Here is a 17,048-nt window from a genome sequence, read left to right as displayed (position 1 = left end):
TGGTACACGATGACCGCATCATGAGGTGATGAGATGGTACACGATGACCGCATCATGAGGTGATGAGATGGTACACGATGACCGCATCATGAGGTGATGAGACGGTACACGATGACTGCATCATGAGGTGATGAGATGGTACACGATGACCGCATCATGAGGTGTGGGACGGTATACGATGACCGCATCATGAGGTGTGGGACGGTATACGATGACCGCATCATGAGGTGTGGGACGGTATACGATGACCGCATCATGAGGTGATGAGATGGTACACGATGACCGCATCATGAGGTGATGAGACGGTACACGATGACTGCATCATGAGGTGATGAGATGGTACACGATGACCGCATCATGAGGTGATGAGACGGTACACGATGACTGCATCATGAGGTAATGAGATGGTACACGATGACTTCATCATGAGGTGATGAGATGGTACACGATGACCGCATCATGAGGTGATAAGATGGTACACGATGACTTCATCATGAGGTGATGAGATGGTACACGATGACCGCATCATGAGGTGATAAGATGGTACACGATGACTGCATCATGAGGTGATGAGATGGTACACGATGACCGCATCATGAGTTGATGAGATGGTACACGATGACTGCATCATGAGGTGATGAGACGGTACACGATGACCGCATCATGAGGTGATGAGATGGCGCACGATGACCGCATCATGAGGTGATGAGATGGTACACGATGACCGCACCATGAGGTGATGGGACGGTACACGATGACCGCACCATGAGGTGATGAGACGGTACACGATGACCGCATCATGAGATGATGAGACGGGGTAGGGGGGAGATAGAGGGGGAGCTATTCATCACCAAAGTCAATGATTCACTTTGACGGGGGAGCTTGGAAGCCTCTATTTAGTGAGACTCCGGACACTGTCACTCAAGAGTCAGGAGTCTCAGCATCTCTCTGGACCTCGCCCCTAAAGGAAAGTGCCTTTATCTAAGGAACTGGAACTTCTTCGCCTTCCCTTGGATTGAACGTAAATGCCTCCCATTAACCCCCTTCCCCCGGGCCACAGGAGTTGTGAATCTTATTGATCTCCCCGAAATGTAGTAAGTCTTCCATTTTCTCAAGAATGATTTACTTAACCAGGACGCCCCTTTTCCCCGCAAGGTTGTACACGGACCTGCTCTCCTGGATTCTCCACATGACACATGACCTCCACTATAAATGCTGTATTATTCTCAGTTGACTGTATCTAGAATGAAAGGTCACCGGTAGCGAAACGTTTCCTTCAGTAAGCTTTGATTGTGCGTATGTCGTTATTCCACTACCTACGTATATGCTTTATAAATCCAAAACAACAGATTTCGGTGATTTTCCTGTTGACAGAGTAAATTAACTTAATCATTATTCTCTATATATTCCCCAATACACCTATAACTGTCCTGTAGTACTGGCACCAGAACTGCTCTGCAAAATCTAAATGAGATCTTATTAATAATTACAGTAAACTCCCTTGAAAAGCTCCTATGTAGTGTGCGATTTTTTTTTGTAAATTAGATTGGAAAAGTTCTTCCAAAACAGAATAGCGCGACGAATGACCCGTCATAGTACTTGCTATTCTATTTTGGATGAACTTTCTAAATCGCATTAATAGGAAAATCACACAATATAAAACAACACACACACACACACACACACACACACACACACACACACACACACACACACACACACACACACACACACACACACACACACACACACACACACCCACACACACACACACACACACACACACCCATCAGAGCAAAGTTGCTGGTTATGGGGGATTTCAACCACAGGGAGATTGACTGGGAAAACCTGGAGCCACATGGGGGTCCCGAAACATGGAGAGCCAGGATGTTGGACGTGGTGCTGGAAAACCTCATGCACCAACATGTTAAGGACACTACCAGAGTGAGAGGGGAGGATGAACCAGCAAGATTGGACCTTGTGTTCACCCTGGGCAGCTCAGACATTGAGGACATCAAGTATGAGAGTCCCCTACGAGCTAGCGACCACGTGGTTCTGTGCTTTGAATACATAGTAGAGCTGCAAGTGGAGAGAATAACAGGAGTTGAATGGGAAAAGCCTGACTATAAAAGAGGGGACTACATAGGGTTGAAGAACTTCCTGCGGGAGGTCCAGTGGGACAGAGAACTGGCAGGAAAGCCAGTAAATGAAATGATGGAATATGTAACAACAAAATGCAAGGAGGCAGTGGAAAGGTTTATTCCCAAGGGCAACATTAAGAACGGGAAGACCAGAACGAGCCCCTGGTTTACCCGACGGTGTAAGGAGGCAAAAACAAAGTGCAATAGAGAATGGAAAAAGTACAGAAGGCAGAGAACACACGAAAATAGGGAGATCAGTCGCAGAGCCAGGAATGAGTACGCACAGGTAAGGAGGGAGGCCCAGCGACAGTATGAAAATGACATAGCATCGAGAATCAAGACTGACCCGAAACTGTTGTATAGCCACATCAGGAGGAAGACAACAGTCAAAGACCAGGTGATCAGATTAAGGACAGAAGGTGGAGAACTCACAAGAAATGATCAGGAGGTATGTGAGGAGCTGAACAGGAGATTTAAGGAAGTTTTTACAGTAGAGACAGGAAGGGCTGTGGGAAGACAGCACAGAAGGTAACATCAAGAGGGAATATACCAACAAGTGTTGGATGACATACGAACAACTGAGGAGGAGGTGAAGAAGCTCTTAAGTGACCTTGACACCTCAAAGGCGATGGGACCGGACAACATCTCCCCATGGGTCCTTAGAGAAGGAGCAGAGATGCTGTGCGTGCCTCTAACCACAATCTTCAACACATCCCTTGAAACTGGGCAACTACCTGAGAAATGGAAGACAGCTAATGTAGTCCCCATATTTAAGAAAGGAAACAGAAACGAGGCACTAAACTACAGACCTGTGTCTCTGACATGTATTGTGTGCAAAGTCATGAAGAAGATTATCAGGAGGAGAGTGGTCGAACACCTGGAAAGGAACAAAATTATAAATGAAAACCAGCATGGGTTCATGAAAGGCAAATCTTGTATCACAAACCTTCTGGAGTTTTATGACAAGGTAACAGAAGTAAGACACGAGAGAGAGGGGTGGGTAGATTGCGTTTTCTTAGACTGCAGAAAGGCCTTTGACACAGTTCCCCACAAGAGATTAGTGCAGAAGCTGGAGGATCAGGCGCACGTAAAAGGGAGGGCACTGCAATGGATAAGAGAATACCTGACAGGGAGGCAGCAACGAGTCATGGTACGTGAAGAGGTATCACAGTGGGCGCCTGTTACGAGCGGGGTCCCACAGGGGTCAGTTCTAGGACCAGTGCTATTTTTGATATATATGGTAACGACATGATGGAAGGAATAGACTCTGAAGTGTCCCTGTTCGCAGATGACGTGAAGTTGATGAGAAGAATTAAATCGGACGAGGATGAGGAAGGACTGCAAAGAGACCTGGACAGGCTGGACATGTGGTCCAGGAACTGGCTTCTCGAATTCAATCCAGCCAAATGCAAAGTCATGAAGATTGGGGAGGGGCAAAGAAGACCGCAGACAGAGTATAGGCTAGGTGGACAAAGACTACAGACCTCACTCAGGGAGAAAGACCTTGGGGTGACCATAACACCGAGCACATCACCGGAGGCACACATCAACCAAATAACCGCTGCAGCATACGGGCGCCTGGCAAACCTGAGAATAGCGTTCCGATACCTTAATAAGGAATCGTTCAAGACACTGTACACTGTGTATGTTAGGCCCATACTGGAGTATGCAGCACCAGTCTGGAACCCACACCTGGTCAAGCACGTCAAGAAGTTAGAGAAAGTACAAAGGTTTGCAACAAGGCTAGTCCCAGAGCTCAAGGGAATGTCGTACGAGGAAAGGTTAAGGGAAATCGGACTGACGACACTGGAGGACAGAAGGGTCAGGGGAGACATGATAACGACATACAACATACTGCGGGGAATAGACAAGGTGGACAGAGATAGGATGTTCCAGAGAGGGGACACAGGGACAAGGGGTCACAACTGGAAGCTGAAGACTCAGACGAGTCACAGGGACGTTAGGAAGTATTTCTTCAGTCATAGAGTTGTCAGCAAGTGGAATAGCCTAGCAAGTGAAGTAGTGGAGGCAGGAACCATACATAGTTTTAAGAAGAGGTATGACAAAGCTCAGGAAGCAGAGAGAGAGAGGATCCAGTAGCGATCAGTGAAGAGGCGGGGCCAGGAGCTGAGTCTCGACCCCTGCAACCACAATTAGGTGAGTACAATTAGGTGAGTACACATGATGCTCCGAAGATAGAACACAGAAACAAGGAGTCACATTTGGAAGCTGAAGACTGAGATGACTCAAAGGGATGTTAGGAAGTATTTCTTCAGTCACAGAGTTGTTAGAAAGTGGAATAGTCTGGCAAGCGATGTAATGGAATCAGGAATCATACATAGCTTTAAGATGAGGTATGATAAAGCTCATGGAGCAGGAAGAGAGAGGACCTAGTAGCGGTCAGTGAAGAGGCGGGGCCAGGAGCTGAGTCTCGACTCCTGCAACCAAAATTAGGTGAGTACACACACACACAAATCTAAGAGTTGCATGCCGACATCTCAGTATGGGATAGTTCAGGGCCCTATTGGATATTGCATATTGGATTATGCAGCACTAGTTTGGAACCCACACCTAGCCAAGCACATACGGAAATAGAGAAAGTGCAAAGGTTTACAACAAGACTAGTCTCGGAGCTAAGGGAAATCGACCTGACGACACTGGAGGACAGGAGAGATAGGAGGGATATGATAACGACATATAAAATACTGAGAGCAATTGACATGATGGACAGAGACAGACAGTTCCAGAGATGGGACACAGCAACAAGGGGTCACAATTGGAAGTTGACGACTCAGATGAATCACGGGGATGTAAGTAAGTATTTCTTTAGTCACAGAGTTGTCAGGAAGTGGAACAGGCTGAGAAGTGATGTAGTGGAGGCAGGATCCATACATAGCTTTAAGAAGAGGTATGATAAACCTCATGGAGCAGGAAGAGCGACCTAGTAGCGACCAGTGAAGAGGCGGAGCCAGGAGCTGTGACTTAAGTAAGTAAGTTTATTCAGGTATACACAAATACAGTTACATAGATTATCATACATAGCAGCATATGTGTAGAGAACCTAGGATAACTAAAAAAAGTTAGACAGAGTGACTTAGTTCCATTGGGTTCCTGCAACCACAACTAACTGAGTACACTCACATACACACACACACAAAATAATAAAATATGTATTATATATTATTTTTATTAACATATCGGCAGTTTCCCACCAAGGCAGGGTGACCCGGAAAAGAAGACACACTTTCATCATTCACTCCATCACTGTCTTGTCAGAGGCGTGCCTACAGTTATAAAACTGCAACGTTTCAACATATATTTACACATAATATATTTATTTACACACAACAAAATCAGTAGTCGTAAACATTTTCGTAGGAAGAGAGTTTAGCTGAAGCACAGTTGGGGCAAGAAATATAATAGAAATGATAACCTGTTGCTTCTGTGGACCAAGTCAGCCAGCACACTTGTGGCAAAACTCACACACTTACCTTAAACATACTGAAAACTCCTACAATGACTGCATATGTATATATATATATATATATATATATATATATATATATATATATATATATATATATATATATATATATATATATATATATAAAATATATAATAATATAGTATCATTTGACCGTGAAAATAAATGATAAGAAACCACTACATAAAATTAACCAGTATGAGTACTTTATTTATAACTAAGACCCGCGTCAGGAAATACTTGTCCTGTTTCCTGACAAGCCTTACCTAACTTAATGCATTATTTGACTTGGCCTCTTGTTACAAAAAGAGATGTTATGTTTCTCGCTGGGTTACATAATAGAAGCGAGTGGAGAAGTCCGGGGAGTCTGGGATAAATCTCTTACGTATGTAGCCTGTGAAAGTCTTCCTCCTGTTCCCTCTCACCTCACCCCCCAAATAACAAACCCCACCCCTACAGCGGCTCTCCATGGTCATTCTACCCTCACCCTCCCCATCACAAACCCCACCCACACTGCAACCCCCCACCGGCCCCCTCCAGGGCTCCCGCTCCCCCAACCCCAATATTTTCCCAGAACCACCGTGATAGATAAGAAGCCGAAGGTGTGATACACGAACGCAGATGGATTATCAAATAAATATGAGGAATGACATGAAAGAATCAATGAGAAGTCCCCAGACATCATAGTCACAGAAACGAAACTCACTGAGACAATAACAGATGCAGTCTTCCCACCGGGATATCAGATCCTGAGGAAAGACAGAAGGAGCACTACTCATAAAATACTGATGGGGTTTTGAGGAAACGGAAGGCGTGGGCGAGACTGGAGAAAGGGACTACATAGTAGCTACAATTCAGTCTGGGGAACATAAGGTAGTCATTGCAGTGATGTATAACCCTCCACAGAACTGCAGGAGGCCAAGAGAGGAATATGAAGAGAACAACAGAGCGATGGTGGAACACTGGCTGAGGTGGCACGAAGAGCTCAGTCGTGCAGAGCAAAGTTACTGGTTATGGGTGATTTCAATCATACGGAGATCGTCTGGGAAAACCTGGAGCCTCACGGGGGTCCTGACCCATGGAGAGCCAAGATGATGGATGTGGCACTAGAAAACCTCATGCATCAACACATCAGGGACAGTACCAAAGAGCGAGGGGAGGATGAATCAGCAAGACTGGACCTTGTGTTCACCCTGAGCAGTTCAGACATTGGGGACATCACATACGAGAGGCCCCTTGGAGCTAGCGATCACATGGTTCTGAGTTTTGATTACATAGTGGAGCTGCAAGTGGAAAGGGTAACAGGAATTCGACTGGGAAAAGCCAAACTATAAAAGGGGGACTAAACAGATATGAGGAACTTCCTGCCTGAGGTTCATTGGGCTAGAGAGCTGGTAGGACAGTCAGTGAACAAAATAATGGAATATGTAACAACAAAATGCAAGGAGGCAGAGGAAAGGTTTATTCCCAAGGGCAACAGAATTAATGGGAAGACCAAAGTGAGTCCTTGGCTTACCCGAAGGTGTAGGGAGGCAAAAACTAAGTGCATTAGAGAATGGAAGAGGTACAGAATGCAAAGGAGTATGCACAGATAAGGAGGGAGGCCCAGCGACAGTATGAAAACATAGCATCAAAAGTCCAGTCTGACCCGAAACTGCTGTATAGCCACATTAGGAGTAAGACAATCAAAGACCAAGTGATCAGGCTGAGGAAAGAAGGTGGGGAACTCACACGAAACGATCAAGAGGTATGTGAGGAGCTCAACAAGAGATTTAAGGAAGTATTCACAGTGGAGACAGGAAGGACTCAGGGAAAACAGAACAGAGGGGGACACCAACAGGGAATACACCAACAAGTGCTGGATGAAACACACACAACTGAGGAGGAGGTGAAGAAGCTGCTAAGTGACCTTGATACCTCAAAGGCAATGGGACCGGACAACATCTCCCCGTGGGTCCTTAGAGAGGGAGCAGATGAGGACCAGGCAGACCTTCAAAGAGACCTGGACAGGCTGGACACGTGGTCTAGCAACTGGCTTCTCGAATTCAACCCTGCCAAATGCAAAGTCATGAAGATCGGAGAAGGGCAAAGAAGACCGCAAACAGAGTATAGGCTAGGTGGCCAACGACTCCAAACCTCGCTCAAGGAGAAAGATCTTGGCGTGAGTATAACACCAAGCACGTCTCCGAAAGCACACATCAACCAGATAACTGCTGCAGCATATGGGAGCCTGGCAAACCTGAGATGAGCATTCCAATACCTAAGTAAGGAATCTTTCAAGACACTGTACACTGTGTACGTCAGGCCCATACTGGAGTATGCAGCACCAGTTTGAAACCCGCACCGGGCCAAGCACGTTAAGAAATTAGAGAAAGTGCAAAGATTTGCGACAAGGTTAGTTCCAGAGCTAAGGGAAATGTCCTATGAAGAAAGATTGAGGGAAATCGGCCTGACGACACTGGAGGACAGGAGGGATAGGGGAGACATGATAACGACATACAAAATACTGCGTGGAATAGACAAGGTGGACAGAGACAAGATGTTCCAGAGAGGGGACATAGAAACAAGGGGTCACTCTTGGAAGTTCAAGACTCAGATGAGTCACAGGGATGTTAGGAAGCAGTTCTTCAGTCACAGAGTGGTCAGGAAGTGGAACAGTCTGGCGAGCGATGCAGTGGAGGCAGGTACCATACATAGCTTTAAGACGAGGTATGATAAAGCTCGTGGAGCAGGGAAAGAGAGGACCTAGTAGCGTTCAGTGAAGATGCGGGGCCAGGAGCTGAGTCTCGACCCCTACGACTCCAATTAGGCGAATACAGGCTACATAGGTCAGGACTGGTTATCTTTAGTGTAAAAGACCATCTTAATAGGCTGTTTCTAAATTATGACCAGGAGACAATAATCCGACAAAATAATAATTTAATATCCTTAATATTAACGTTTTTTAAAAGAAGTAAAATAATACAGAATGGTACTTTTGAGTACAATAAGTTTATAATACAATTTATGAATATTTAGTTAAAGTGGCATTTCCATTGTCACGAGTCGTAAGTAACCGTATATAGTACATATATACCTAGGGGTTTCAAACATTGACGGAAATGTCTCACTATAGGTCGACTCTATAAAGGCCCAAGGCTAAATTGTACATCCGTCCTCGAATATTCACTGGTTTCGAGTAAGATAATCCACCAAGTAAGAAGCTAACCTAAAGATAGAAACATTTATCAAAACATAACACGCGATCTTAACAATGCAGGAACAAAACACATGGGTGAGATCTTCAATATAATCTCTGTAGGAGTCCTAATACTCCCTTCTTACCGAATATAAGTTTGGCTCACTTCAAATCAAGACTACTGTAATACGTAGAGGTCACAGTTAAATTGACTTTATAACGCCAGAAAAACTCGCAACCTTTGTAGATATCAAAATCTCTAAGTCCAGAACTAACTCTGTCCTTCACCGATACTCAGTGTAGCGAGAAAGAGGTTCCGTCTCCCCAATGGAACCGTCTGTTACCCAAAACTTGAGTCTAATCAAACTTCGAGGAGAAGGAGATGTTTCCAAGGCTAGAGGTAGGCTGGTACTACTTGGGCAACACCTCTAAGCCAGACGTCAACTCGATTCACGGGACACTTACCCGAGAGACCGATTGACTCGAACTTTTTTACGGTAGTTAGTACAGCAGTTCCCGACTTAGTTCAATAAAACACGTCCTACCTATATACATAGCTAAATGATATAAGGTCAGATAACATTATAAAGCAATTTGGCTATTAATGAAGATATAGATAATGTAATATTAAGTGAAAATAAAAATATATACATATAATAACAAATACACCTTGGGTTCCATGCAAGGGACGCAACATTTCTTCAGCTGGAATAAGAAGACCTGTCTTAACCATCTCCGCGATATGTCGCCTGACTTCCATTGATTCAACTATAAGTAGGTGTTACCAGACTTCCAATGATTTCAACGTTAAGAGTTACACTCAATCTTCTCAACACTCATGCAGACTCTTTGCTTGAGACTTTCAGTGATATGCTCTTTGACGTGACAGCGAATTATAGTGTTGAACTATAATAGCTTGCCAAGCAAATTAAAGTTTGGAACTGAGGAAATAAAATTTGATCAAACAATATGCTTTTTTCTATAATCGAGTATCCCCGAAGGAGGATTTTAAGGGGTTTCCCGAATTTTTTATATATTTTTTTTCTCTTCAAAATCTCGTATTTATTTGGTTCATAACTCAAAAAAGCCTAATCCAATCGGATTCAAATTTTCAACCTTCGTGCACGGTCGCTAGGTCCAGATTTTTGGAACAATTGGCATGTTCAGGTGCCCCATGACCAAAGTTGTGGAACTCATTCCTAGCATCTGAGAATGGCTTAGATTACTTCTAATGGAAATAAATCACTTTGTTAGACTTTTTTGGGAAATCCTACGTAATTAACACTATGTATGATAATTGTACTTATGTGTACCTGTGCCTAAGTATACTTATTTAAGTGGCGAAGCTTCAAACGTTCAAAAATTGTTTGTTAATTCGACGACGACGGGGAGTGAAGTGCAAGTGTGTAGTCGCAGACCTGACAATGTTATGTGTAAAATAATGAGATTATATTTTTTCCCATTAAATTACCAAAATATATTTCAGCATACTTCCTCCGAACGGATTCAGTATTTAATGGTCGATGCATCTTAGGACCAGGATGGTTCTTATTTTGCTTCGTATGTACGTAGGCAAATTTATTGATGGAGTAAAATAATAATAAATAAAAGACTGGAATTGTTGGAATCAGTGTCATAACTGGAAAATAACTCATCATATCGGCTTCAAATTTCCACCACTAGTTTGGTTCCCTAAATGAAAGTTCATGCTGTTACTGGGTGGCATAATTCCCAGTTTGACAGTTTTATTGAATAAATAGCGAATGCCATTTTTATTCAATAACTATAGTATGCTTCTTCTGATCGGCTTCAAAATGTTAATAATGATGAAGATGATGTATTTTGTGAGAAGGATGATTCACCCCAAAGTTTAATCTGAGTCGGGGCCAATTTGAAATTTTACTGAAATTCTTAAAAAAAAAAAACTTTGAATCGTTTGAATAATTTCAATTACTGGTGATGCATTTTCTGACTGGCTTCAAACTTTGAACGTTGGTGAACTTTATTGTAACAAAGCTTGACGTTCATTTTAGCTGTGTAATTTTCAATTTGTCAATTTTATTAAATAGTTTTCCATAAAATAACTAAAGAAAAGACTTTGAACGGCTTCAAACCCAGAAGACTGGCGTATCTTAATTAATGGTATTTTTGTGTCGATAATTTTTGTGTCGATATTTAATTTTATCAAATTGGACTTTTTGTTTCAAAAAAAAAAAAAATAAGAATCAAACATGCTTTCTTATTGGATTGTTTAGAACTTGGTATAGAATATGAGAAAACAAAATTAAAAATATATATTCGTGTTTCAAGGCGTTTTTAAATTTATCGAGGATAGACTTTCCTATTTTTTAACATTTCTCAGCAACATTTCTGGTGTTTTTCTCCTAAATTTTTGTTAGTAACTCGAGAATGCATTATTCAGTCGGCTTCAAATTTTCAAAGCTGGTGCAATGTATCCACGGCAAGATCTGCAATACTATTGCTCTGCGTGGGTGTCTGTGGGAAATGTTTCAGAGGCTATTACCATTTTATGTTTCCGCGTGATAACTAGAGAAAGCCTCGTCTGACAGACTTCAAAATATCAGCACTCGCGTATCTTCTTCAGAAGAAGTTTGGTGTTGTTAATGGAGTGTATGGATAACATTTTGCAACTTTTAATCTCGAAACTCTCTAGTATTATTTTACTTTATTGTACTGTTTTTGCCTAGACACTGGCGACAGGCTCTTGATCCAAGGAGGTGGACTTATCTTCCCCATGTCTGAACCGAACTTAATGCATAACATTCCACAGTTGCTATATGATAGACACTGTGTAATAAGTCATCGGATTTTAGTTCTCTTTTCCTTAATGGAAATTTTTCCTTGCGATAAATGGTTCAGCAAACCGATAACTTAAATGAGACACTTGTGCAACATTTTGGAATCTTCGCTGAGGAAACGTTTCGCCCGCCAGTGACTTCATCAGTCCAATGCAAAGCAGAACGGTTGAAAAAGAGTCGGAGTTTTATTAATCAAATAGATTTCCCGAAATAACTGGAGAATATATCTTCTGATCAGAAGTAAATCTCAGTGTCTGACTTTATTGAATTATTCTAAGTTAAATTTACATTATGTTCATTTAAGAAATCTTACTTAATTATCCACATGCGCTGGTAAATATATATATATATATATATATATATATATATATATATATATATATATATATATATATATATATATATATATATATATATATATATATATATATATATATATATATATATATATATATATATATATATATATATATATATATATATATATATATATATATATATATATATATATATATATATGTATATATAAGGCAAACTGGGACCAGCACAAGCCACAATGAATCCAAACTTTTTTCTATGATTTACCAGCGCATGTGGATAATTAAGTAAGATTTATTAAATAAACATAATGTAAATATATTCTCCAGTGAGAATATTACTTGTTCTAACATCTTTGCTTGCATTCACACATCTGTTCAGCCACCTCAATCTATCACATATTCCTTCCCTGGACATTGCTTGCAATGTCAGTCGCCGGGTCACCATCTGGAAAAGACCCGGGCCGGGACAAGACCGGCGGACCTACAACAACAACTGCAATGTCAGTGTTGTCATTTGGTTTAGTACTGACTATTAACCTGTTAATCGTGTTATTGTAACTACGTAGCACATTAATGCCTTCTTGATTACGCAGATCTTAAATTTCTTTCAAGTTTTTCACATGCTACATTCTTCAGGCGTGAAGTTCTGAACATGTGTTTGTGTACGTACAGTAATGCTTCCAATGACTTTTTAGCATAATTTGTTCATTTGTATGACTGTTCTGCCGGTGGAATACTATTTAAAACGAACTCACGGAATTAACTACATATTTGTATACTTTTTGTGTGGCATCTGTATGTCAAATGATCTGTCAGAGTGATTGTCTCTTCATACCTACATGATCCATCCTTGCGATAACAGCAGAACATTGAACGTGTTAAAGAATTCTGGTCTTCCGCCCGAATAATCACAGGTTTCACAGTAATAATAATTGAGTGATCTCACTCCACATTCAAGCCAGATTACCTCTTTCTTTCTCAAGAATATCGTTACCTGATCTGTCATTTAATAAAAAATATCGTTTTTATTACCTATCGTTCATTCCTCGACTGACTCTCCGTACCTTCATGTTCTCACACCAAACGATGTATTAGAGACATCAGGTTATCTGACCAGATGATCGTGATGAGTTGCGTTCGAGATAACAGATCATCAAATACAGAACTCTCTTACCTTTTTAATTCTATAGAACCAGAGAGAGAGAGAGAGAGAGAGAGAGAGAGAGAGAGAGAGAGAGAGAGAGAGAGAGAGAGAGAGAGAGAGAGAGAGAGAGAGAGAGAGAGAGAGAGAACGCAACACAACAGTCACGCTGCACCAGCAGTCAGATCAACGTCTTGGAGGCAGCAATATCCCACATGAGCCACAACAGTACGTGAAGGAGAAATAGACCTGTGTTTGCACTATTGCTTATCTTGCCACTGCAGGGGAACCAGCTTGTGGTCGCTCCCCCTCTCAGTGTCAACACCACCAGAGACCTATTAACACGTCTTAACGGAGCCTCGGGCGGCCCTGGCCTTAAACCAACAAATCATTGGATGGTATAGTGTGGAAGGCTGCCTATAACGGAGCGTTACAGCGCTGAATATACACTGAGTGACAGGTGCGAATGTCCTCTCTGCACTTACTGAGTGTGTGAGTGACAGGAGGGGAGGTGGGTGATAGTGGGGCTGGCTGTGGAAGACCCACCACACCGACGAAGTCAACGTAAGCGTGGAAGCCACTGTACTTGTAGGGAGGACTGCGAGGTCCCGAACTGCTTCACCAACACGCGCCAAGATATATATGGGGGAGGGGAAACAATTTCAAAGTCTGAACCTTTCCTCTTCTTCACAGAAAGTGACACAAAAATCCCAGAAGGTAATCTGATATTATGGGCCACAGAGATACTCAAAGGTTTCCGAATGTTAACTATATAAAAATAATAAGAAAATTAAAAAAAAATAATGACTGAAAAAATATTTCATAGGGAAAGAGTAATTCGTTATTATTATAATTATTATTATTATTCATTACAAAGGGTTAAACTGTAATGGTCAGATAGCTACAAGAGAGCGGAAGGTAAACACCTTTGATCCAGGCACAGCAAGTTTATCTCCAGTTACCTGGATCAAGAGCTCTTCGCCAGTATTCCAGCAATATCACAACTCTGTGGATTGAGTGAAGACATTACAAGTCATGTTTTCCTACCTGAAATCCAGGAGAACGTTGGGCCCAGAGAACTGTACAATCCTCCTGTCGGAGGCACAGAGGGAGTCGATGAGAGGGGAAGAGGTGGAGGTACCAGCGTAGACCGCCACGAAGTCTGTAGTACATCTCCTGTAATGGGGATTTCTTTATTAGACTCGATCCTCCGTTTGACAAGTCACACACATGGAGGTCACTAATTGCGTTTAAAGTCTATACTTGACTGTACTCCAACAGTCGATAATACTTTAATATCTTATACAAGGATTAGAACACCATCTTATGTGCATAAATATATATATATATATATATAGATATATATATATATATATATATATATATATATATATATATATATATATATATATATAAACACTGATCTTTGGCTGAAGGAGCCTCGAACCTACGAACCTTGGAACAAGGTACGCAATGCTATACCAGTGGTCCAGTGTGGTGAGAATGGTATATCACTGCGTACCTTGTTCCAAGGTTCGTAGGTTCGAGTCTCCTTCAGCCAGAGATCAGTGTTTGTGTATATTTCGCCTGCTCTTGCGAATTCCTTGTCTATATATATATATATATATATATATATATATATATATATATATATATATATATATATATATATATATATCTGTGTGTGTGTGTGACGTAAAAATACACTCGTCGGAGAGTAGAGAGAGAGATACTCCTCAGAATATATAGAAACAATCTGGATTTATTAAGCCTCGTGCGTTTGGCTTGATCACTCCGCTTATTGCTTCGATTATTTGCGGGTTCACTCACATCTATTCATCAACAACCTTTCTACGACGGGTTACAAGCTTCTCGATAAGTATAACAATACACAACCTGCACATAGGAGAGAGAAGTTTACGACGACGTTTCGCTCCGACTTGGACCATTTACAAAGTCACACTAACACAAAAGAGTGAGGGAGCCAGTATATGTATATATAAAAAGGTGAAGGACTTTGTATATGGTCGAAGTCAGACCGAAACGTCGTTGTAAGCTACTATTTCCTATGTGCGGGTTATTTGTGTATTGTTCCAGTTACGGTATTGTGCCATTTTGTTCTGCATAATAAATAATAATAATAATAATAATAATAATAATAATAATAATAATAATAATAATAATAATAATAATAATAATAATAATAATAACAAACAGCATTTGCTCCCGATCTCCCAGGAAACAGATGAGCGTCGATCAGGTCGTCAAGGATTCCTTAAACATTGAGATTACAACATGGAACTGACTACCAGCACTAGACAGTGACTGTGATCACAGCACAGCACTGACTACCAGCATTAGACAGTGACTGATTACAGCACAGCACTGACTACCAGCACTAGACAGTGACTGTGATCACAGCACAGCACTGGACTAACCAGCATTAGACCAGTGACTGATTACAGCACAGCACTGACTACCAGCACTAGACAGTGACTGTGATCACAGCACAGCACTGACTACCAGCACTAGACAGTGACTGTGATCACAGCACAGCACTGACTAACCAGCAACTAGACAGTGACTGTGATCACAGCACAGCACTGACTACCAGCACTAGACAGTGACTGTGATCACAGCACAGCACTGACTACCAGCATTAGACAGTGACTGATTACAGCACAGCACTGACTACCAGCACTAGACAGTGACTGTGATCACAGCACAGCACTGACTACCAGCACTAGACAGTGACTGTGATCACAGCACAGCACTGACTACCAGCATTAGACAGTGACTGATTACAGCACAGCACTGACTACCAGCACTAGACAGTGACTGTGATCACAGCACAGCACTGACTACCAGCACTAGACAGTGACTGTAATCACAGCACAGCACTGACTACCAGCACTAGACAGTGACTGTGATCACAGCACAGCACTGACTACCAGCACTAGACAGTGACTGTAATCACAGCACAGCACTGACCACCAGCATTAGACAGTGACTGATTACAGCACAGCACTGACTACCAGCACTAGACAGTGACTGTGATCACAGCACAGCACTGACTACCAGCATTAGACAGTGACTGATTACAGCACAGCACTGACTACCAGCACTAGACAGTGACTGTGATCACAGCACAGCACTGACTACCAGCACTAGACAGTGACTGTGATCACAGCACAGCACTGACTACCAGCACTAGACAGTGACTGTAATCACAGCACAGCACTGACTACCAGCATTAGACAGTGACTGATTACAGCACAGCACTGACTACCAGCACTAGACAGTGACTATGATCACAGCACAGCACTGACTACCAGCACTAGACAGTGACTGTGATCACAGCACAGCACTGACTACCAGCACTAGACAGTGACTGTGATCACAAGGCAGGATTGGCTGCAATAAAAATCATAATATTATAGCAGGTAACGCTAGCAGGTGCGTCAACTTCGGCATCAGCTACCAGAAATAATGTTCCCGGGAATAACGTTGCCGGGAATAACGTTGCCAGGAATAACGTTGCCTGGAATAACGTTGCCTGGAATAACGTTGCCTGGAATAGCAATACCAGGAATAACAATGCCTGGAATACCTCTGCATACCAGAACTTTAACACACCTGAATTTCACCACACATGCTCAGAGATGAACTTGACTAGACCTGAGGGAAGAGTCTTCCGATAGAGGCTCGACCTATAAAGCGATTTTATTTTTCTCTTCATTTCATCCCTCACTGTTTATCTCAGTTCATGTTTCGAGAGGAAGGAGGTAAAATGTTCATCTTAACATTCTAGGAAAGTCATGGCTATCCTAACATTCTAGGAAGGTCATGGCTATCTTAATATTCTAGGAAAGTCATGGCTATCTTAACATTCTAGGAAAGTCATGGCTATCTTAACATTCTAGGAAAGTCATGGCTATCCTAACATTTTAGGAAGGTCATGGCTA

At 42.0% G+C, this 17,048-nt stretch overlaps 1 protein-coding gene across 1 annotated transcript in view; it reads right to left on the bottom strand.

Moving 5' to 3' along the window:
• The window catches only part of LOC128686269 (uncharacterized), a 632,744-nt gene that overhangs the window by 84,519 nt on the left and 531,177 nt on the right, over nt 1-17,048 (bottom strand). The window contains exons 6-7 of the mRNA XM_053773110.2: nt 14,131-14,259; nt 13,569-13,696 (exon numbers count right to left, since the gene is read on the bottom strand). Coding sequence (XP_053629085.2) covers nt 13,569-13,696; nt 14,131-14,259 — 257 coding nt within the window. The remainder of the gene's footprint in view (nt 1-13,568; nt 13,697-14,130; nt 14,260-17,048) is intronic.

The sequence above is a fragment of the Cherax quadricarinatus genome, chromosome 17, assembly GCF_038502225.1.
Source record: "Cherax quadricarinatus isolate ZL_2023a chromosome 17, ASM3850222v1, whole genome shotgun sequence".
NCBI classification, from domain to species: domain Eukaryota; kingdom Metazoa; phylum Arthropoda; class Malacostraca; order Decapoda; family Parastacidae; genus Cherax; species Cherax quadricarinatus.
This window is presented reverse-complemented; position numbering and strand designations above follow the sequence as displayed.